This window comes from Rana temporaria, chromosome 4 (genome assembly GCF_905171775.1).
Source record: "Rana temporaria chromosome 4, aRanTem1.1, whole genome shotgun sequence".
NCBI classification, from domain to species: domain Eukaryota; kingdom Metazoa; phylum Chordata; class Amphibia; order Anura; family Ranidae; genus Rana; species Rana temporaria.
The window spans coordinates 227,459,169-227,483,104 of record NC_053492.1 but is presented as its reverse complement, the minus strand read 5'-3'; the positions used below and the strand labels follow the sequence as shown (position 1 = coordinate 227,483,104).

The 23,936-nt window shown below is 42.8% G+C and overlaps 2 protein-coding genes across 2 annotated transcripts; both read left to right on the top strand.

Moving 5' to 3' along the window:
* The first annotated feature begins 13,087 nt into the window (after nucleotides 1–13,087).
* LOC120935701 (E3 SUMO-protein ligase ZBED1-like) lies at nucleotides 13,088–15,122 on the top strand. The gene is made up of 2 exons (XM_040347756.1): nucleotides 13,088–14,566; nucleotides 14,727–15,122. Exons 1-2 carry the CDS (start codon nucleotides 13,088–13,090, stop codon nucleotides 15,120–15,122), a joined length of 1,875 nt encoding a protein of 624 aa, XP_040203690.1.
* A 714-nt stretch (nucleotides 15,123–15,836) lies between these two features.
* LOC120937027 (E3 SUMO-protein ligase ZBED1-like) lies at nucleotides 15,837–17,722 on the top strand. The gene is made up of 2 exons (XM_040349941.1): nucleotides 15,837–16,582; nucleotides 16,743–17,722. The coding sequence occupies exons 1-2, from the start codon at nucleotides 15,959–15,961 to the stop codon at nucleotides 17,136–17,138; spliced, it is 1,020 nt and encodes a 339-aa protein (XP_040205875.1). The 5' UTR covers nucleotides 15,837–15,958; the 3' UTR covers nucleotides 17,139–17,722.
* The last annotated feature ends 6,214 nt before the right edge of the window (nucleotides 17,723–23,936 follow it).

The window sequence follows — 23,936 nt, the reverse complement described above, 5'->3', positions numbered from 1 at the left end:
CAATGCTACGTACTGTTATGGCCAGCTATAGATGTGGGCAGTGGACATGTTTATGCTTCACCTGTGGTGTTTATATTGGTCCATCAGTGCACCAACACCTTTGCAGCCATTTTGCTATATGCTGGGTGCTTGGTGTGCTCTTGTACCTTTAAAGGAGGGGTGGCTTCCCTTCAGTTCACCTGCCCCTGTCTATCCATTAAAATGCATGTGCCTCCACTGTGGGGATGCTCATTGTTTAGTGTTAGGACCACAGATATTGCAGGGGTGCCTTGGCGTGGCTCTGTGGCTCACGCATGCGTTTGCAAATGCGTGCGGACTGAACCCCTGTTTTTAACGCATACTGTAGACAGGTTAATTGGTTTTCTGCAAGCTGGTCGGTAAGTAGGCTTGGTTTTTCCCTGGGCATTCCCCAGGTTTTTGTTGTTGCCTATATAGGAGGGCTATCATGTAATAGGAAAGATTAATAGTACTCGCATGGAAGAGACACAGAACATAACTTTATGATGCAGTAATTCATACAACAGTTTCTTAACCACTTCAATATGGCACTTCCCCCCCTTCCTTCCCAAATCAATTTTAAGCTATTAGTGCTGTCACACTTTGAATGACAATTGCGCAGTCATGTAAATACCCAACTAAATTTGTATAATTTTGTTCCCACAAATAGAGCCTTCTTTTGGTGTTATTTTATCACCGCTGTTTTTTTTTTTTGCTAAACAAATAAAAAACAAACAAAAAAAAAAACGTTTTTCTTTGCTTCTAAAATGTTGTAAATAAGTACATTTTCTCCTTCACTGATAAGGCAGCACTGATGAGGTGGGACCAATGAGGTGGCACTGATGGGCACTAATATGCAGCACTGATGAGCACTGATAGTTGGCACTGATGGACACTCATAGGTTGCAATGATGGGCACTGATAGGCGGCACAAATGGGCACTGATACGTGGCACTGATAGGCATGGATGGGCCCTGATAGGGGGCACCGATGGACATTGGTAGATGGAACCTATGGGCATCACTGATAAGGAGGCACTGACAGGCATTACCGATGGGCACTGATTCGCATAATTTATGGGCACTGATTGGCATAATTTTTGAGCACTGAGGGACATCCCTGGTGATCATAGGTGGCATATCTAGTGGCCAACAGTGATGGGCATCACTGGTGGTCCTGGGTGACATGTCCGATATTTTTTTATGTTTGAATGTACATATTCTTCTTTAATAAATTGGTGTACATGTAATATTGATCTTTGGAGATTGGCAAATGTTGTTTTATTGGGGGGAATGTCCTATTCAGCCACTCAGCAGGGATCCATATGAAAACCATTAAGCACCTCTGTAACTGTGGGGACTAGCCATCTGGTAAGCAGTTTGGTGTGCAGGTGGAGGAGCACTGGATGGATTGAATGCACGAAGGAGTTACACCTTTCTGAAGTCATGTGTTATTCACATACTTTTGTATCTTATTTAAATGTATCACTTATGTATTTAGAGCACTGTGATTCATATTGTTGATCAAGGTGACAGGAGGAGATTATGTGATATATATTTTTATTATTATTATTTTTTTTACTAGTAATGGCAGCGATCAGCATTTTTAATGGGACTGCAAAATTGCAGCAGACAAATTGGACACTTTTGACACATTTTTGGGACCATTGACTGATTACTGTGCTAATGTCACTGGTAGGGAAGGGGTTAACACTAGGGGGCGATCAAGGGGTTAAATGTGTTCCCTAGGTGTTTCTAACTGTATGTGGATGTGACTTACTAGAGGAGGAGAGAAATCGGCTGTTCCTACTTAGTAGGAACAGCCGATCTGTTTCTTCTGGCAGACTGGGAATGTGTGTGTGTTTACACACACATCCCACTGCTGTCTCAGCCAATGAGAAGAGGAGAAGAGAGATTGACAGAAGAGCCGAGGCTCTCATGCACATCGATGGATCGTGATGGGGCTCAGGTAAGTATTAAGGGGGTACTGCTGCACAGAGAAGGTTTTTTACCTTAATGCATAGTGTACATGAAGATAAAAAACATGGAGCCTTTACAACCACTTTAAATTGTTTACAAAAGATGGAAAAAATGAATCAGCTCAAAGAAACAAAAACATTACGGTGAAGACTCTATTGAGAAAATACTGTATTAATGTAAGTACATAAAGCATAGACATCAGTTTCACATTACAGTTTGGGGAAAAAATCACAAGAAATAATAATATTAATATAGTGTTTTTCGATTTGTCAAACGGCTTTGGGTGCAGGTGCTGGCACAGCCTTTTTCCTACTGTGCATGTGTGAGTCGTGCTGCGCTTTCTGAATGGTACAGCCGTCTTTTGCGACCTTTGTATGTCTCAGAAGGCAGCAGGGGGAAGGAGGAGGAGTTGGAAATGACATGGATTGCTGTGTGCCACTCTTACAAGGAAGTGGGAGAGGGTACTTGTCAAACCTGTCATAGGGTACGCAGTTGCATTTTTATAAGCCTGTGGATCGATGAAAAGGTAATTTTTATTGAGAAATTCGGTCCCTAGGATTGTTTATTTTTTCTCTGAGCCCTCTGAATCTATACACTGGGGGGAAATACAAGCGCCCAGAGGCGATTCAGTTCGCATGTGTAGCGCTATATAAGTTTCTCACTCACTCACTCAGAACCTCTGGGGGAATCTAGGATGGAAAAAGACCTGGGGGTTTAACCAAACTTGTTTTTTTGTACAATTCTCCTTTAAGGGGGCGTGACAAGGGGTGTGTCCTATGTCTGCATACTTTTGCTCATTCCCATCTCAAAATGTTGGGAAGTATGCCTTTTCTTCTCCTAAATTCTACACATCATAAATGCTTTACTATAAAACGGCTTCTCTGTTTCAATAAGAACAACTGCAAGTGTTGCAGATAGAGGGTAAAAAAATAAAAAGAGATTTCTCTGATGTGACAACCAGATTTGTCAGTAGGAAAAACTGCTGGTATTGCAGGGTGACCTACTGAGAATGTTTTTTCCAGATACACAAATGGTTATAATAATAAGCTGCAGATACTCAGCCTCATGTCCCAATAGAGAAAATAACGTGTGTACAATGACCAAATTCATTAGGAGAACTGCAGGCATTGCAATGTGCGATAGTAAAGCATGTGTTTTTTGTTGGATAAAACAGAGAGCCTCAGGCCAATTCTCTATTTCTTGTGTTGACTAGATTTGTCACAAGAGAAAAGTGCAAGCTTTGCATTATGGTCTACTCTACAAAGATGAAAGAAGAATGGTTTTACCAGGTACAATACAGTATAAAGCCTTGGTCTGAAAAAGGAAGAAAAAAACATAATTTTTTTCAGAATTGTCAGAGAGAACTGCAAGCCTTGCAGTGTGATCTATAGACCATGTGAGAGGACCAGACACACACACACAAGGTGCATGCACCCTCCGTCTGAGGTCAAAGTGAAAACTATTCCTTCACAAATTAAAAGAACAATAAATAGATCATAGTTTACAGCCAGGCTGTATTGTTTTGTCTTTTTTTGCTTTTTGTACATGACTAAGGCCTATACATTCCCTGAAATAGAGGTGGTGAGAGAAGATGCATCACATTGCACGGAAATGGGGTCCTATGGCATTGCTGCACCCTACCAGAAGTACATTAAATGTTCAGCCTCCTCTTTTCCAAATGCTATTTGTACACATTTGGAAGGCCATGATGCTGTGCAGTGTACCTCACTGTACCCAGTAAAAATATTTTATTTATTTTAATAATTTTTTTATCTGGCCTTCCTGTCCATTGCTGTATGAGGAAACTCATTATGCTGCAAACTGACCACTGGAAAAGGACCCGTATTATGCCCTTAACCAATGGCCTATTTTCCCTTTAATATTTTTATATGGGTACCTACCTATCTAGATATGTGTACAGGACAAAAATTGAGGCATGTAAACCATAATATTAAAGGGTATTTGTCCATGATAAAAAAAAAAAACACTGAAAATAAATAACCTTATTAAAGCACAGTACAACTGCTACTTAGAAATAGAATGTGGTTGTAACTCCAAATATATATCATGCACACATAGCCAAGAGGCTCAGTTGTTGTTTGACCACACATTAGAATGAGGAAGATGCATGATCTAAGTGACTTTGACTGTGGGATGAGTGTTGGTGCCAGAAGTGAATGCTGACCTTCTGAGATTTTTATACACGGCAGACAGACTTTTAAGAGGATGTGCTTTAGCAACTGAAAACCACACTGGATTCCACTCCCGTCAGATAAAAGCAAGTAATGGGAGCTACAGTGGGCTTGGGGTCACTAGAGGTAAATGACTGAAGATCATTGCCTGATCTGACAAAATGCAATTCTGCTGTCAAATGCAGATAAATACAACATTTGGTGTAGAAAAAAGTAATATTTTAATCCTAGTGCAAACTAGGGGTGATGTTGGCAACAATAGGTATAAGGCTGAGTTGGGGTGCAGGCATTTGCCCTCTGGGCAACTATTTATAAGTTATGTTGGGCTGGGGACACCCTGCTGGAGAAATACTATGTAGACAACCATCAGGGCATAACATGCTGTCAGTGATGTACATTGGGTATTATATAGTTACCTGCTTCCCATTCAGACCTGTAATCCCATTATCTGTGTGAGCAAAACTCCAAAACCTTCCAGAATCACCCTTATTAGGTACTAGATATACTTTCCACTGATTGTAAAATTCCTATTCTCACTACAAAATCTCAAGTTCCAACTTACTGAACAACAAATATTGTCAATCAGCCTAAAATAGCACACGCCATCATCAAAAGAATGTGTAGATCGTCCAGAACCAGGACAATGCATACAAATATAATTTCAGTTTCTCCTCATTTATTTCTGAGTAGATCCAAATGCAAAAAAATGTTGAATACAATAGACCCTCATGAATTAAAGTGCCAGCAGCACTAAGAACAGTCATATTTCACCCACAGACATATCTTAAAATGTCACCACAGGCTTGACACTTTATACATGATGCTTGGTAATTTAACTTTTTTGATGGCTGTTTTGTAGTAGTATTCTTTTTTGTGTATATATACAGTATATATAATATCTGTATGCTTTGAATTGCAACATGAAAACATGAAACTTAGGAGAAATATACATCTTTAGATATATTTGCAAATAAACTTGTTTAGCATGATCTACATGTATTACCAGCTTACTGTTGTAAGCATAGAAGCATCATTGTGCCTGTGCCATAAATACTAGTGGGTTTCCGAAGAACAAAAGCCTAAATTTTCTTATGCAAATACCTCGGATTTCCGTAGCTTTACAAACCAGACATGAATTTCAGCTTATCCAAGGGGTAGAAAATAAATACTTTATAAAAATGTAAAGCAGCTGACTAATTTTGTCTTTATCATTATTTTTTGACCAGGGGGTGAGGTGATAGTCCTTAGTGAAAGGGTAAAGTATGTGGCAGAGAGGCACTGTGTCCAGGGTAGAGGTGAGTTTAGATGGCTGGCAGGGAAGCAATATAAGGGGGGGAAGAAGGTGGGGAAAAAAGTGAGCTCAGATGGCTGTCACACTGAGCTATTCACACAATCTCTCATCTGAATTCAGGTAAATGAAAGGGACGTGCTGTGGATGAGGTGGCTGATAGGTTGGGTGACATTGAGACACTGTAACTTGAGGAAAGTGGGGTGTGGTTGAATATGTTATAAGCTGGGTGTGTGGCAGATAGGGATGAGCCGAACCCCCCCCCCCCCTGTTCAGTTCTCAGCAGAACATGCGAACAGGCAAAAAATGTGTCCGAACATGCGAACACCGTTAAAGTCTAAGGCCGGGTACTAACGAGCAAACATGATTTGTACCACAAAACCTAACTTTTGGTACCAAAAAAATGTGAAGTGCAGAATCCAGAAAAAACAAAATATAAGTGAAAGTCTAACTTGCAGGAAAAAAGGGCACAGTCTTTGGTGAACTGTAGACGGTGATGTAGTGAAGAACCACACTCCGGTGTTTGGAAAAGGACGAACGAACAGTTCACCAAAGACTGTACCCTTTTTTCCTGCATGTTAGACTTTCACTTATTTATTTTTTTCTGGATTCTGCACTTCACATTTTTTTGGTACCAAAAGTTAGGTTTTGTGGTACAAATCTTGGACTTACCCATATTTATCGGGGTATAGCGCGCTCCCGCGTATAGCGCGCACCCCTAAAGTTGCCCCGAATCCTGTGGAAAAAAAGTTTTTTGTACTTACAGTTTTGGTGTCTTGCAAGGCGTCCATCGGCGGCCTCGTCGGGTCCGGCGTCCGTCTGCGGCTTCATGAAATGAAATGGAAGAGCAAATATAATAACACAGTACTATAAATACATTATAGGTGCATATACCGTATTTATCGGCGTATACCGCGCACTTTTTTGACCTGAAAATCAGGGCAAAATCGTGGGTGCGCGGTATACGCCGATACACGCTTTCCCGCGCCGAGTTTGAATACTACTGGTTGTGAATTAATACAGGTAATTACTATGCTGGCCATTTTCTTGTAGCTCTGGTCCCTGGAAGTAGTAAGGTGGCCATTTTTGGGTGGTTTTTGTCACCAGAAGTAAGTCGGCGGCCATTTTATTGGTTGTCCATGGTTAAAAATAACATTAAATATGTATGGCGGCCATTTTCTTGTAGATCTGGATGTCAAAAGTAGTATGGCGGCCATTTTTGGATGTTTTTTGTCAGCAGAAGTAGGTCGGCGGCCATTTTCATGGTTATTTATGGAAAAAAAAAATAATAATATAAAATAAAATAAAATTGATTACAACGGCGGCCATGTTTGGGTGGATTTGGTCACAGTAAACAATGACGTGGCTTTAACTAAATGCACAATCTAGAAAAATAACACAGTACTAGGAATACATTATAGGTGCATATACCGTATTTATCGGCGTATACCGCGCACTTTTTTGCCCTGAAAATCAGGGCAAAATCGTGGGTGCGCGGTATACGCCGATACACGCTTTCCTGCGCCGAGTTTGAATACTGCGCCGACATATACCGTGCGCAATACACTCGGGTATAGTCGGGCAGTCTCGGCTCCTTCCGCGCTCACGTCCTGGAAGTACAGGACGTCAGCGCGAGAGTTGCCGAGCCTGCCCGACAATACACGAGTGTACTGCGCTCTGTATATGTCGGCGCAGTATTCAAACTTGGCGCGGGAAAGCGTGTATCGGCGTATACCGCGCACCCACGATTTTGCCCTGATTTTCAGGGCAAAAAAGTGCGCGGTATACGCCGATAAATACGGTATATGCACCTATAATGTATTTATAGTACTGTGTTATTATATTTGCTCTTCCATTTCATTTCACGGTATGTATCTTTACTTTGGCATCAAAGTCCCCTTTGAGTGTCCCTGGTGTATCTGTATCAGATGGGGGGATGTAAAGAGGGATGCTCGATAGTGTAGTATTTAAAACATTTATTGGAATCAGCAGCAATAATAAAAACAGGTACTCACAATGTGAAGTATCAGACAGGCATATCAAAAATGAGTTGCGAACTCGTCCGATATCACTTCCGGTGCCCTGCGTCACGTAACTTCATCAGGGGATAACTGGAGGCCTTTAGGAAGTGGCTTTATATATGGTTGTGAATTAATACAGGTAATTACTATGCTGGCCATTTTCTTGTAGCTCTGGTCCCTGGAAGTAGTAAGGTGGCCATTTTTGGGTGGTTTTTGTCACCAGAAGTAAGTCGGCGGCCATTTTATTGGTTGTCCATGGTTAAAAATAACATTAAATATGTATGGCGGCCATTTTCTTGTAGATCTGGATGTCAAAAGTAGTATGGCGGCCATTTTTGGATGTTTTTTGTCAGCAGAAGTAGGTCGGCGGCCATTTTCATGGTTATTTATGGAAAAAAAATAAAAATAATATAAAATAAAATAAAATTGATTACAACGGCGGCCATGTTTGGGTGGATTTGGTCACAGTAAACAATGAAGTGGCTTTAACTAAATGCACAATCTAGAAAAATAGATACACATCCGTTTACTGGCTATTTACTGCTGGCCGCAAGCGGAGAGGTGGCCTAGAAAACTATAAACAACAGTAGAACAGACTGGGTCATTCAGGGGGTAGCAGGGACTATGCAAAAGACCCATGATGCTAATAGTAAAATAATATATGGGCATAAGACTTTAAAACAAATAATATAATGCTATGATAAAGGTCATACTTACTAACTTATGGAAATATGGAAAAATAAATATTAAAAACAACGGCCAATGTCTATAAAAATGTAAATGGTAAGATATTAAAATATACAAAATATATAAAATATAAAAAATAGACATTAAACATACGGCAGGTGGAAAAACAGGGGAAATATTGCTAAAATGATTCTGAAGGAAACCCAGAAGCCATAATAGCCATAAAGATTAATATAGGATGGAAACTCCATTGAGGTAGAGGGAGGGAGGGGGGTAGTAATATGCAATTGCATCGGAAATAGGGGTGCAACGGATCATGTCCGATCCGCGATCCGAACGGGCCGACCTGTACGGATCGGCACAGCATTCGATCCGCGGAGCGCACCGCCGCCGCGTCCTTAGGAAAGGCCGCGGCTTCGGCCTAGCTCCGGAGCCGTCGGCTATCTTTGTCTACCCGACGGCGGTGCGCGCTGATGTCATCACCCCTCCCTCTGCAGTCTGCACGTGTTTTCTACCAGAGCGCGCAATACGGTGAGAGACTACAGTGACTGTCTGCGAGTAGTGTACAGTGAGAGACAAGTAGTACAGTAAGTGTACTGGGGGCAATGTTGGCTATTATATTATTACTAGTGGGAAAAATGAATGGCTATTATCAGTGTGTACTGGGGGCAATGTTGGCTATTATATTTATTACTAGGGGGAAAAATGAATGGCTATTTTCAGTGTGTACTGGGGGCAATGTTGGCTATTATATTTATTACTAGTGGGAAAAATGAATGGCTATTTTCAGTGTGTACTGGGGGCAATGTTGGCTATTATATTTATTACTAGTGGGAAAAATGAATGGCTATTTTCAGTGTGTACTGGGGGCAATGTTGGCTATTATATATTTATTACTAGTGGGAAAAATGGCTATTTATTTTCAGTGTGTACTGGCCTGGGGCAATGTTGGCTATTATTACTAGTGGGAAAAATGGCTATTATTTATTACAGTGTTACTACTAGTGTGGGGGCAATGTTGGCTATCATTATTAGTGGGAAAAATTAGTGGATGAGTCTGACTTGATGTTACAGTGAAGTGGCGGCAATGGTGGATGATGTTACAGTGAGGTGGGGGCAATGGTGGATGTTGTAACATCATCCAGTCCACCATTGCCGCCACCGCCTCACTGTAACATCATCCACCATTGCCGCCACTTCACTGTAACATCATCCACCATTGCCGCCACCGCCTCACTGTAACATCATCCACCATTGCCGCCACTTCACTGTAACATCATCCACCATTGCCGCCACTTCACTGTAACATCATCCACCATTGCGCCACTTCACTGTAACATCATCCACCATTGCCGCCACTTCACTGTAACATCATCCACCATTGCCGCCACTTCACTGTAACATCATCCACCATTGCCGCCACTGCCTCACTAACATCATCCACCCCTGACATCATCCACCATTGCCGCCACCTCACTGTAACATCATCCACCATTGCCGCCACCGCCATGGTGAATCCATGGTGGATGTTACAGTGAGGTGGCGGCGGCAATGGTGGATGATGTTACAGTGAGGTGGGGGCAATGGACGTGGATATTACAGCAGTGGGGAGATGTCTGTGGATATTATTACACTGGGGGGGAGATGTCTGGATATTACAGTTGGGAGACGACGTCTATATTACAGTAGTGGCGGGGGAGATTGTGGATATTACATTAGTGGCGGGGAGAATGTGGCAATTATATTGGGGAATGGGGACTATATGATGGTGGAATTTTCACAGGTTCATGCAAATTCAATCAACTGCGGCGTTTTGTACGTTTATCCAAATTGACTTTTAGATTATCCATAGTTTTTTTTTTTTTTTTATAATTTTTTGTATTTATGGTGTTCTTGTCAATTCATGCGTTTACGTCGGTCGTTCACTATTGTAATATTACGTTTAGCGCTAATCCTATTTTTTCTATATTTTATTCACTGTATTGGGGTTTTGCAGAAGGATTGCCGCTTCCACTGAGTTTTAGGTAATTTTTGTGGACCACCGCCGGCTGCACAAGATTGCTTCTAGGTCTTACGTCTTAGTGCAGTTTCTTTCCTTTTTTCCAGGTGAGCTTCCCTGACTGGCGAGTCGGGCGACTGACTGCAGTGCCCACTGTGCCCAGTGTTCCCGTCCTTCAGGCTACCGAAGCACCTCCACATCCTGCCTCTACTTTGGCAAGGAATCAGTCCACACACACAGTGTGGTCATGGCGAGCGGAGGAAAGGAGGAGCTTGAACGCCCCGCGTCGTTTAAATCTCCTGTATGGGATCATTTTGGCTTCCCTGTGAAATATGATCATGAGGGAAAGAGGATGGTAGATAAAACCGTGACGGCGTGTAGGCACTGTGGCACAAGAAAGCCATACGATAGTGGAAACACGTCAAGTATGGCCACGCATTTGAAGCGTCATCACCCCGGTGTTCCACTGACAGTCACAGGAGTGAAAACAAAAGCTGTTCAGCAACCACTCATCACCGCAGCATTTAAACAGCCCCTCATTCCACAATCGGACCGGGCTAAAGCAATCACAAAAGCGATCGGCGTGTTTATAGGTGCAGATATGAGGCCATACTCCATTGTGCAGAACGAGGGCTTTAAGCACATGCTTAACGTGCTTGAGCCACGTTACAACATCCCGTCGCGCACCCACTTCAGCGAAAAGGTTGTGCCAGAACTTTATGAACAGGAGAAGAAAAAAGTCGTGGATGAACTATCCCAAGCATCGTCTGTTGCGCTCACGACAGACGGTTGGACGTCCAGGGGAACAGAAAGCTATATAACAATAACCGCTCACTTCATCACGGCAGACTGGGAGATGAGAAGTCCGGTGCTGCAGACACGCCCCCTCTACGAGAGTCACACAAGCGCTCATCTCGCGCAGGTGCTGACAGAAGCGGTGGACGAATGGAAGCTAAAGAGGCCCAGTACTAATATCTAGGGGTGCAACGGATCATGTCCGATCCGCGATCCGAACGGGCCGACCTGTACGGATCGGCACAGCATTCGATCCGCGGAGCGCATCGCCGCCGCGTCCTTAGGAAAGGCCGCGGCTTCGGCCTAGCTCCGGAGCCGTCGGCTATCTTTGTCTACCCGACGGCGGTGCGCGCTGATGTCATCACCCCTCCCTCTGCAGTCTGCACGTGTTTTCTACCAGAGCGCGCAATACGGTGAGAGACTACAGTGACTGTCTGCGAGTAGTGTACAGTGAGAGACAAGTAGTACAGTAAGTGTACTGGGGGCAATGTTGGCTATTATATTATTACTAGTGGGAAAAATGAATGGCTATTATCAGTGTGTACTGGGGGCAATGTTGGCTATTATATTTATTACTAGGGGGAAAAATTAATGGCTATTTTCAGTGTGTACTGGGGGCAATGTTGGCTATTATATTTATTACTAGTGGGAAAAATGAATGGCTATTTTCAGTGTGTACTGGGGGCAATGTTGGCTATTATATTTATTACTAGTGGGAAAAATGAATGGCTATTTTCAGTGTGTACTGGGGGCAATGTTGGCTATTATATATTTATTACTAGTGGGAAAAATGGCTATTTATTTTCAGTGTGTACTGGCCTGGGGCAATGTTGGCTATTATTACTAGTGGGAAAAATGGCTATTATTTATTACAGTGTTACTACTAGTGTGGGGGCAATGTTGGCTATCATTATTAGTGGGAAAAATTAGTGGATGAGTCTGACTGGATGTTACAGTGAAGTGGCGGCAATGGTGGATGATGTTACAGTGAGGTGGGGGCAATGGTGGATGTTGTAACATCATCCAGTCCACCATTGCCGCCACCGCCTCACTGTAACATCATCCACCATTGCCGCCACTTCACTGTAACATCATCCACCATTGCCGCCACCGCCTCACTGTAACATCATCCACCATTGCCGCCACTTCACTGTAACATCATCCACCATTGCCGCCACTTCACTGTAACATCATCCACCATTGCGCCACTTCACTGTAACATCATCCACCATTGCCGCCACTTCACTGTAACATCATCCACCATTGCCGCCACTTCACTGTAACATCATCCACCATTGCCGCCACTGCCTCACTAACATCATCCACCCCTGACATCATCCACCATTGCCGCCACCTCACTGTAACATCATCCACCATTGCCGCCACCGCCATGGTGAATCCATGGTGGATGTTACAGTGAGGTGGCGGCGGCAATGGTGGATGATGTTACAGTGAGGTGGGGGCAATGGACGTGGATATTACAGCAGTGGGGAGATGTCTGTGGATATTATTACACTGGGGGGGAGATGTCTGGATATTACAGTTGGGAGACGACGTCTATATTACAGTAGTGGCGGGGGAGATTGTGTATATTACATTAGTGGCGGGGAGAATGTGGCAATTATATTGGGGAATGGGGACTATATGATGGTGGAATTTTCACAGGTTCATGCAAATTCAATCAACTGCGGCGTTTTGTACGTTTATCCAAATTGACTTTTAGATTATCCATAGTTTTTTTTTTTTTTTTTATAATTTTTTGTATTTATGGTGTTCTTGTCAATTCATGCGTTTACGTCGGTCGTTCACTATTGTAATATTACGTTTAGCGCTAATCCTATTTTTTCTATATTTTATTCACTGTATTGGGGTTTTGCAGAAGGATTGCCGCTTCCACTGAGTTTTAGGTAATTTTTGTGGACCACCGCCGGCTGCACAAGATTGCTTCTAGGTCTTACGTCTTAGTGCAGTTTCTTTCCTTTTTTCCAGGTGAGCTTCCCTGACTGGCGAGTCGGGCGACTGACTGCAGTGCCCACTGTGCCCAGTGTTCCCGTCCTTCAGGCTACCGAAGCACCTCCACATCCTGCCTCTACTTTGGCAAGGAATCAGTCCACACACACAGTGTGGTCATGGCGAGCGGAGGAAAGGAGGAGCTTGAACGCCCCGCGTCGTTTAAATCTCCTGTATGGGATCATTTTGGCTTCCCTGTGAAATATGATCATGAGGGAAAGAGGATGGTAGATAAAACCGTGACGGCGTGTAGGCACTGTGGCACAAGAAAGCCATACGATAGTGGAAACACGTCAAGTATGGCCACGCATTTGAAGCGTCATCACCCCGGTGTTCCACTGACAGTCACAGGAGTGAAAACAAAAGCTGTTCAGCAACCACTCATCACCGCAGCATTTAAACAGCCCCTCATTCCACAATCGGACCGGGCTAAAGCAATCACAAAAGCGATCGGCGTGTTTATAGGTGCAGATATGAGGCCATACTCCATTGTGCAGAACGAGGGCTTTAAGCACATGCTTAACGTGCTTGAGCCACGTTACAACATCCCGTCGCGCACCCACTTCAGCGAAAAGGTTGTGCCAGAACTTTATGAACAGGAGAAGAAAAAAGTCGTTGATGAACTATCCCAAGCATCGTCTGTTGCGCTCACGACAGACGGGTGGACGTCCAGGGGAACAGAAAGCTATATAACAATAACCGCTCACTTCATCACGGCAGACTGGGAGATGAGAAGTCCGGTGCTGCAGACACGCCCCCTCTACGAGAGTCACACAAGCGCTCATCTCGCGCAGGTGCTGACAGAAGCGGTGGACGAATGGAAGCTAAAGAGGCCCAGTACTAATATCCCAGTCACAACTGACAATGCCAAAAACCAAGTTAATGCCGTGATTGAGGCAGGACTGGGCCCACAGATAGGGTGCTTTGCACATGTCGTAAATTTGGCATCTCAGAAGGGAATCTCTGTCAGTAGGATGGACCGCCTCCTTGGGAGGATCAGGAAGGTGGTTTCCTATTTCCACCGAAGCACAACAGCTGCCCATGTGCTTAAAACAAAGCAAGAAATGCTAAAGCTGCCTAAACACAAGCTCATAAATGATGTGCCAACAAGGTGGAACTCCACCTATGATATGCTGGAGCGTTATCTGGAGCAGCAGGCAGCTATATACTCTGCACTGACTGACAAGACCCTAAAGAAAATTGTCAAGGACATCATTACCCTGTCTGATGATGATGTGAGAGTGGCAGAGGAGGTCCTCCAGGTGCTTCAACCCCTCAAGATGGTAACATCTCTTCTGAGCACTGAAAGTTCACCATCTGTATCGATGATCATGCCCCTAAAAACAAGGATTCTACAATCCATGGCTCCAGGTGTGGAAGACAGCACCATCACACAAGATGTCAAGACTGCCATTAGAGAGGACCTGCAGCCCAGATACACTTCACCCCCTACTCTACAGGACTACCTTCACAGATCTACTGCCCTGGATCCAAGGTTCAAGTCCCTGTCTCACATGGACCCTGCCCTACGCCAGAGGACATACAGTGACCTCACCACCGAGATTGTGAGCAGTCTGGGCACTAAAGACTGTGATGAGGTAAATAAAGAATATTTTTTGTAATAATGGCTTTTATTAAATGTTATTATTTTCATGTTTCATAGACATGAAAAATGTGGCAATAATATTGCCACATTTTTCATGTCTATGAAACATGAAAATAAATAGGTTTAATTAATCAACAATTTTTTTTCTGCAGGGTCAAGCTCAAGCTGCAGAGCCAACAGGAGCAAACTTGGACTCCATATCTCCTCCACAAAAGAAGTCGGCGATGGCAGAGCTTTTTGGAGAGACCTTTGCCAGCAAAGACAACAAGACTTCTGCTGACATCATCAAAGAGGAGGTGGAATCCTATCTGCTGGCAGCAAGCGGCATTACAGTCGATGGTGATCCGATGACATGGTGGAAAAGCAATGAGTGTAAATACCCTCATGTTGCCAAGATGGCAAGATGCTATCTCGCTGTGCCAGGCTCTTCAGTTCCTTCTGAGAGAGTGTTCTCAACAGCAGGGGACATAGTGACTGCACAGAGGTCCACACTCTCCCCAGAGAATGTAGACATCCTTGTCTTTTTGAAAAAGAATTTGAAATTATAAGCTCAGGAATGCTTTCTTTCTTTTATTCTTCTTTGATGTGGACATATTAGGCTTTCATTATCCATGTTTAAGTTGTTTTTGGCTCTTTGCCCATCGGCCCATGTCTCAAGGAAGAAGATATGCCTTTATGTTGCACTTTAAGTTGTTTTTGGCTCTTTGCCCATGTCTCAAGGAAGAAGATATGCCTTTATGTTGCACTTTAAGTTGTTTTTGGCTCTTTGCCCATCGGCCCATGTCTCAAGGAAGAAGACATGCCTTTATGTTGCACTTTAAGTTGTTTTTGGCTCTTTGCCCATCGGCCCATGTCTCAAGGAAGAAGATATGCCTTTATGTTGCACTTTAAGTTGTTTTTGGCTCTTTGCCCATGTCTCAAGGAAGAAGATATGCCTTTATGTTGCACTTTAAGTTGTTTTTGACTCATTGCCCCATCGGTCCATGTTTCAAGGAAGAAGACATGCCTTTATGTTGCACTTGAAGTTGTTTTTCATTATGTTAAAAATAAGATATTATGCCTTGTGCACTGTAACTTGATTTTATATCATTCCAAAGTAATTTAAGAGTGTTTGATAAACAAAAAGACAAAACTTTTGTTTGTCTTGTGTTTTTTTTTTTTTTTTTTACTGATCCGAAAATGATCCGATCCGTGACTCCCGATCCGAGGATCGATCCGATCCGCGAGTTTTTTGATCCGTTGCACCCCTACTAATATCCCAGTCACAACTGACAATGCCAAAAACCAAGTTAATGCCGTGATTGAGGCAGGACTGGGCCCACAGATAGGGTGCTTTGCACATGTCGTAAATTTGGCATCTCAGAAGGGAATCTCTGTCAGTAGGATGGACCGCCTCCTTGGGAGGATCAGGAAGGTGGTTTCCTATTTCCACCGAAGCACAACAGCTGCCCATGTGCTTAAAACAAAGCAAGAAATGCTAAAGCTGCCTAAACACAAGCTCATAAATGATGTGCCAACAAGGTGGAACTCCACCTATGATATGCTGGAGCGTTATCTGGAGCAGCAGGCAGCTATATACTCTGCACTGACTGACAAGACCCTAAAGAAAATTGTCAAGGACATCATTACCCTGTCTGATGATGATGTGAGAGTGGCAGAGGAGGTCCTCCAGGTGCTTCAACCCCTCAAGATGGTAACATCTCTTCTGAGCACTGAAAGTTCACCATCTGTATCGATGATCATGCCCCTAAAAACAAGGATTCTACAATCCATGGCTCCAGGTGTGGAAGACAGCACCATCACACAAGATGTCAAGACTGCCATTAGAGAGGACCTGCAGCCCAGATACACTTCACCCCCTACTCTACAGGACTACCTTCACAGATCTACTGCCCTGGATCCAAGGTTCAAGTCCCTGTCTCACATGGACCCTGCCCTACGCCAGAGGACATACAGTGACCTCACCACCGAGATTGTGAGCAGTCTGGGCACTAAAGACTGTGATGAGGTAAATAAAGAATATTTTTTGTAATAATGGCTTTTATTAAATGTTATTATTTTCATGTTTCATAGACATGAAAAATGTGGCAATAATATTGCCACATTTTTCATGTCTATGAAACATGAAAATAAATAGGTTTAATTAATCAACAATTTTTTTTCTGCAGGGTCAAGCTCAAGCTGCAGAGCCAACAGGAGCAAACTTGGACTCCTCATCTCCTCCACAAAAGAAGTCGGCGATGGCAGAGCTTTTTGGAGAGACCTTTGCCAGCAAAGACAACAAGACTTCTGCTGACATCATCAAAGAGGAGGTGGAATCCTATCTGCTGGCAGCAAGCGGCATTACAGTCGATGGTGATCCGATGACATGGTGGAAAAGCAATGAGTGTAAATACCCTCATGTTGCCAAGATGGCAAGATGCTATCTCGCTGTGCCAGGCTCTTCAGTTCCTTCTGAGAGAGTGTTCTCAACAGCAGGGGACATAGTGACTGCACAGAGGTCCACACTCTCCCCAGAGAATGTAGACATCCTTGTCTTTTTGAAAAAGAATTTGAAATTATAAGCTCAGGAATGCTTTCTTTCTTTTATTCTTCTTTGATGTGGACATATTAGGCTTTCATTATCCATGTTTAAGTTGTTTTTGGCTCTTTGCCCATCGGCCCATGTCTCAAGGAAGAAGATATGCCTTTATGTTGCACTTTAAGTTGTTTTTGGCTCTTTGCCCATGTCTCAAGGAAGAAGATATGCCTTTATGTTGCACTTTAAGTTGTTTTTGGCTCTTTGCCCATCGGCCCATGTCTCAAGGAAGAAGACATGCCTTTATGTTGCACTTTAAGTTGTTTTTGGCTCTTTGCCCATCGGCCCATGTCTCAAGGAAGAAGATATGCCTTTATGTTGCACTTTAAGTTGTTTTTGGCTCTTTGCCCATGTCTCAAGGAAGAAGATATGCCTTTATGTTGCACTTTAAGTTGTTTTTGACTCATTGCCCCATCGGTCCATGTTTCAAGGAAGAAGACATGCCTTTATGTTGCACTTGAAGTTGTTTTTCATTATGTTAAAAATAAGATATTATGCCTTGTGCACTGTAACTTGATTTTATATCATTCCAAAGTAATTTAAGAGTGTTTGATAAACAAAAAGACAAAACTTTTGTTTGTCTTGTGTTTTTTTTTTTTTTTTTTTACTGATCCGAAAATGATCCGATCCGTGACTCCCGATCCGAGGATCGATCCGATCCGCGAGTTTTTTGATCCGTTGCACCCCTAATCGGAAATGATATCGGCAAGCAGAATGACATAGTAGGAGAGGCAATACTTGTGGATTAGTTCATAAACTAGCAAGATTAAAAATCACTGATAAAACAATTCAGATCGAATTCGATATTCAAGCCCCAAGGTGCAAAAATGTCCAACGTGAATATCCATTTTGATTCGAGTTGGCTTAATGTCCTGACTTTATAGCCCCCCCACCAGTGTCTTATGTAAGGTTCAATACCCCAAAATTTGAGTTGTGTGGGGTCTTTGTTGTGATGGGTAGCAAAGTGTTTAGACACACTGTGCTTATCGAAACCTTTGATTATATTTTGCACGTGTTCTTTTATGCGGATTTTGAGGGGCCTTTTTGTCTGGCCTATATATTGTAGCCCACAGCTACATTCAAGGGCATATACAGCCCCTTCTGTGTTAAAGCAGATCAATTCTTTGATTTCATATGAGTTTCCTGTACTGGTGGAGGTAAAGTCCTTTTTTCTTTTAATTTGGATATTTCATTCTCACACATGCGTAACAGCGCTTGCAGGAAAAAAAACCTTTTCCAGTGAAGGTCACTGGTCTTCCTGGGGGGTCCAGGATACTTTTTACAATCTTGTCCAGAATTGTGGGAGCTCTTCTATAAACACATTTAGGAAGTCTGGGGAGAGTCCCCTGCAGATGTTTATCTGCCAATAGGATATTCCAATGGCATTTGATATATTTTTTTTAAATTTGTTTATGTTGCACGCTATAATCGAAGATAATTAGTACCATGTCCTTTGTGGTCTCATATCTTGATTTATCCCTTATGATTGTATTTCGGTCCATCTCTGCTACTTCAGTAATTTTATTGTTGATGAATCTGTTGTCATATCCTTTTTCTATAAATCTGTGTCATCTTTTCAGCTTGTGATGTAAAAGAGTCTTTATGGGTACAGTTTCTTCTCAGGCGCATGAGTTGGCGTGTACTAAACCCCCTGAGCCATAATTGGCCAAAGTCATTCTGGCTTTGGCCAATTATGGCTCTCCGTTTTTTGCGCGCTGTGATTGGCCAAGCATGCGGGTCATAGTGCATGCTTGGCCAATCATCAGCCAGCAATGCCGCAGTGTGACGCACCACTCGAATTTGGCGCGAACGGCCCGTATCGTTCGTATTTCGACGAACGATCGAACATATGATGTTCGAATCAAACATGGGCTCGACTCGAACAAGAAACTCATCCCTAATGAGGGGTTAAGAGCCTAGAGATCACACTGGTAGGGCAGCATTCCTCCACTTTCTCTGAGCTGCATCTTCTGCTTCTATTCATTTACATACTGAATCCTCTGTTACACCTCTAGGAAATGAGGAGCAAAAGACACCTGTATTATTTCCACCAAACACACTATGAAATACTGGGATGCATGGTTTCTTATCTTCAGGACTATCGACTATGCCTCTGTCTGCATTGTTTATACGCCATCTTTATGACTTTCACGTGAACTGACCCTGTACTATCGACTATGCCTCTGCCTGCCGTCTGCATTGTTTATCCGCCATGTTTATACCTTTCAGATGAACTGACCCTGGACTATCGTCTATGCCTCTGCCTACCGTCTATTTCTGCATTTTACCTGAACTGACCTTGGCCTGTTGACCATGTTTTTGCCTGCCCCTTGGACATATGTGAGGGGCTTCAGAATAGTGTTCTGAGTTGAGAAAAACAGTTTTTGGTTTTCTCTTTGTTTTGTAAATCCCAGAACAGGGTCTGGTTGTCCGTAGGCTTCAAAGCGATTTAAGTGGGAGATGCCTCTACCCCTGTCCACATTCTTTCCTGACCAAAACCCTAAACTTGATGGTCCTGCCTGCTGCCTGGACCAATACTTTGGCTGTGCTGACAATAACTCTACCTGTACTGACCCAGGACTTTTTATGGACCATGTGTTGCCTGGACCAACACTTTGGCTGCACTGATCATATATCTGCCTGCTGCCTGTACTATGGACAGTATTCCTGTCTTCTGCATGGACGATCCTTTGGCTGCTGCTGACCACATCCCTGCCTGCTACCTGGACCTATGCTCTCCTCTGTGGATCACTGCACTACTAAAACCACAGGTAATCTTTTGTTTAGAAGCTATTTTGGTTTGTATTTGGTATGTACGGTACATGCTATGGATTAGAAATATGAAGGGCCTTCAACAATATGATAGCTTGGCAGGAATTTGTGTGTGTAATTTATGCTTCTAGAATGCCTGGAGGAGCTACTTGGATGTTGGGCCTCTGTATGTTGCCAGTCTATGTCAAAGTCTCACACATGTGGTATTGCCATACTAAGGAGGAGTAGAAGAATGTATTTTGGGGCATCATTTTTACTATGTATCTGCTGGGTGTTGGAAATATATTATAAATTGACAACTTTGTGTAAAAAAAAAAGCTTTTTATTTTTTTTTCCACATTTTCCAAAAACTTCGGGAAAAAAATTAACCATTCAAAAGACTCATTATGCCTCAAAGATTATACATTGGGGAGTTTCCTTTTCAAAATAGGGTCATTTTGTGGTTGTTTCCATCGTCCTGGTGCTCCAGGGTCTTTGAAAATGTAATAGGTTGTTGAGAAATGAGATGCGTAATTTATGCTTGTAGAACGCCTGAAGGTTTTACTTCAATGTTGGACCTCTGGATGTCTCACCCATGGGGTATCACTATACTCAGGAGTAGCAGAATGTATTTTGGGGTGTCATTGTAAGTATGCATGTGCCGTGTGCGAGAACTAACTTATTATTATGCCTCTTACTAAATACATTGAAATGTCTACTTTCCAAAAATGGGTCATTTGGGGGTTATTTGTACTTTCTTGGCTTGTTAGGGTCTCACGAAATGAAATAGGCCTTCAGTACATCAGGTGTGATCAATTTCAATGATTTGCACCAAAGCTTGTAGACTCTATGGCCCAGATTCTCAAAGGGCTTACGACGGCGCAACGCCATGTACGCCGTCGTAAGTCCTAATCTGGGCCGTCGTATCTATGCGACTGATTCTTAGAATCAGTTACGCATAGATATCCATTAGGTTCGACAGACGTAAGGCTCTTACCCCGTCGGATCTTAAATGCAATTTTTTTTTGTCTGCTAGGTGTCGCCTCTATCGTTTTCCCAGTCGAGTATGCAAATTAGCTAGATACGCGAATTCCCGAACGTACGCGCGGTCGACGCAGTGAAGTTACGACGTTTACGTTAGGTTTGCCCGGCGTAAAGTTGCCCTTGCTATATGGGGGGCAACCAATGTTAAGTATGGCCGTCGTTCCTGTGTCGAAATTTTGAAATTTACGTTGTTTGCGTAAGTCGTCCGTGAATGGGGCTGGACGCCATTTACGTTCACGTCAAAACCAATGACGTCCTTGCGACGTCATTTGGAGCAATGCACCCTGGGATATTTTACGGACGGCGCATGCGCAGTACGTTCGGCGCGGGAACACGCTTAATTTAAATACTACACGCCCCCTACCCGCCTAATTTGAATTAGGCGAGCTTGCGCCGGGTGATTTACGCTACGCCGCCGCAACTTTACACGCAAGTGCTTTGTAAATAAAGCACTTGCCTGTAAAACTTGCGGCGGCGTAAAGTAAATGAGATACGTTACGCCCACACAGTTTTGCGCGATTCTACGAGAATCTGGGCCTATAACTTTCAGAGACTAAATAATATACACTAATTTGGGTTATTTTTACTAAAGATATGTAGCAGTATAAATTTTGGCCCAGTTTTTTGAAAAAAATGTACATCTTTGCAAAATTTTAAGATAACTAGACACTAAAAAAAGGTGTTTTTTTTTCCATGTTCCTTCTTTTTTCGCCTATATTGCAAAAAATAAAAAAAGGCAGTGGTGATTAAATACCACCAAAAGAAAGCTCTGTTTGTGAGGAAAAATTATAAAAATGTTGTTTGGATACATTGAGCATGACTGAGTAATTGACATTCAAAGTGTGAGAGCGCTGAAAGCTGAAAATTGGTCTGGGCAGGAAGGGTGTATAAATGTCCTGTACTGAAGTGGTTAAGACAGTTTTTTCTTTTAGTTTTGAATCTGGTGAAAAATTAAATCCCCTGTCATTGGCTGCACTGTGCCATCATACTGCCATCAGAGGCTCAGTTAGAGAGATTTCCATTACTCGCAGTCCCAGAGACAACCTTTCAGAAGACAGGAATTCTTATGGGTCAGGTCAGGGTAATCATCATTTCTTACAGGCTTGTTGGCAGGTACAGGTTAGGACACTCTCTCTTTTACTGTCAAAAGGAAGTGTTTGCATTTGTGGGCTCTACGGAGGGCTTGCTTTTAATTTCTGACTCATCTTTTTAATAAACAACTTAACTTCTCTGCAGTCATTCATCATGCCGTTTTACTTCTCCATTATAAAACGTTGGTTCAGAATATTTTGAACACTGACAAAATCCCTCCTATAATCCTAATAGTAATCATAATGCTGCAGAGTGCCCAGGTGCTATAAATACATTTTAATAGCAAGATCACTGCTGATGTCTTTATCCATTAAAGTCAATTTTATTTTTACGTTTCATGAAAATGTTTCTCAAGAAAACATGTATTTATTATTAAGCTTATCATAAGCAGATAATTCTTATCTCTTGGGCCACCAGAATTCACAGAACACAGAGTAGTTTATGGTGATATACACCATTTAATTCTCTACACTTGGAGCATAAAGGCTACTATGGGAATATTAAAGACTGCGTTTGAGATTCTGTTCAGTGTATAAAGTTATCCTAGATTTAGAAAGGATTATGTATATAGGAGGAAAACAAAAAATAGTTAAGGCCTTATTGTATCTCATTAAAGCGGTAGTAAACTGCAAAAAAAAAAAAGTCATATTGTGCTAGTATGCGATGCATACTAGCACATTATGGAAGAATTACCTGAAAACAAAGCCCCCCAGTAGTGTGCTGCCACTGACAGGGCTGCCATCTTCACCCGGTCTTCCTTCCAGGTTTGTGGGCAGCCACCGTTTGACTGGCTGAGCTATGATGATGTCACTGCCATGTGTGCGCGGTAGTCACGGCCAAGGCACAGCTCTCTATGGACTGCACGCCATAACTGACATCACCGCTAAAGTAAATATCTCCTGAACAGTGTTATTTTTTTGTATATGTTTTTTTTATATTGGTTGAACAAGATAGACTTGTGTTTTTTAAATCTGATTGTGTAGCGGAGGGGTCACTGGGTGTATAGAGGAGGTTACTCCACTTACAGCCAATGGTAGAGGCAACACTGTATCCTGGCCTAGGCCAACAAGGCCAAGGCCTAGGGCAGCACTTTGCAGAGGGGCAGCACAAAAAGAGTCCCCGCTGGCTTGCACTACACTGTTAGGCAAATTAGTCTAGCGCCCCCATAAAGCGGCCGCTCTGCTTCCACCCGGCATTCCACAACTGTGTGTGTGTGTGGGGGGGGGGGCGCTTCTAATTTTGACTAGCCTATCATCCTGGACCACAAACCTTCCTCACTGTGCTATGTTTATGTTGCACCTTTGGCATGGTTATATTTTCTTAGTCCTCTCAATAAAATTATGAGAAATTTGTGCTTAAAGTAGAACTATAATCAACACTTTTTTTTTTCATTTTGGATAGAGTAAGGGAGGGTTTTAGCCCCTGTCAGTTTATTTCAGGGCGGGTCTTAAAAAATGGGGTGTAGCCTTGACAGGAAGGGGTGGTTCATATTTAAATTAGGAGGTGCAGAAGTTTAGTCAGGCCTAGGGCAGCACAAAACCTAAATACACTACTGGGTAGAGGTGTGCAAGGATAGAGGGGGAAGAAAAAGAGAGCAAACCAAGCTGCTTTTAAAAAAATGGTATCAATTTATTATATAGAAAATTTTATTCTGCACAAAATACACGCAATAGACACCGTTAGAGGTGTGTCTCTTAGGACTAGTTGGGGCCTTAGTTCCGAGAAGAGTGACATGTTCTTTGTTGACACTTCTACTCTATTACGCCAGGAAGCTTATAGTGCTTTAATGGGAAAAGTCTGCCCCTCTGTCTATTTCAGCATGGAAGCCTCTTCTTAACAAGGCTGCCCCCTTATACAAGGATATTTACACAAGCAGAGGTATACTACCAGGGGCGGA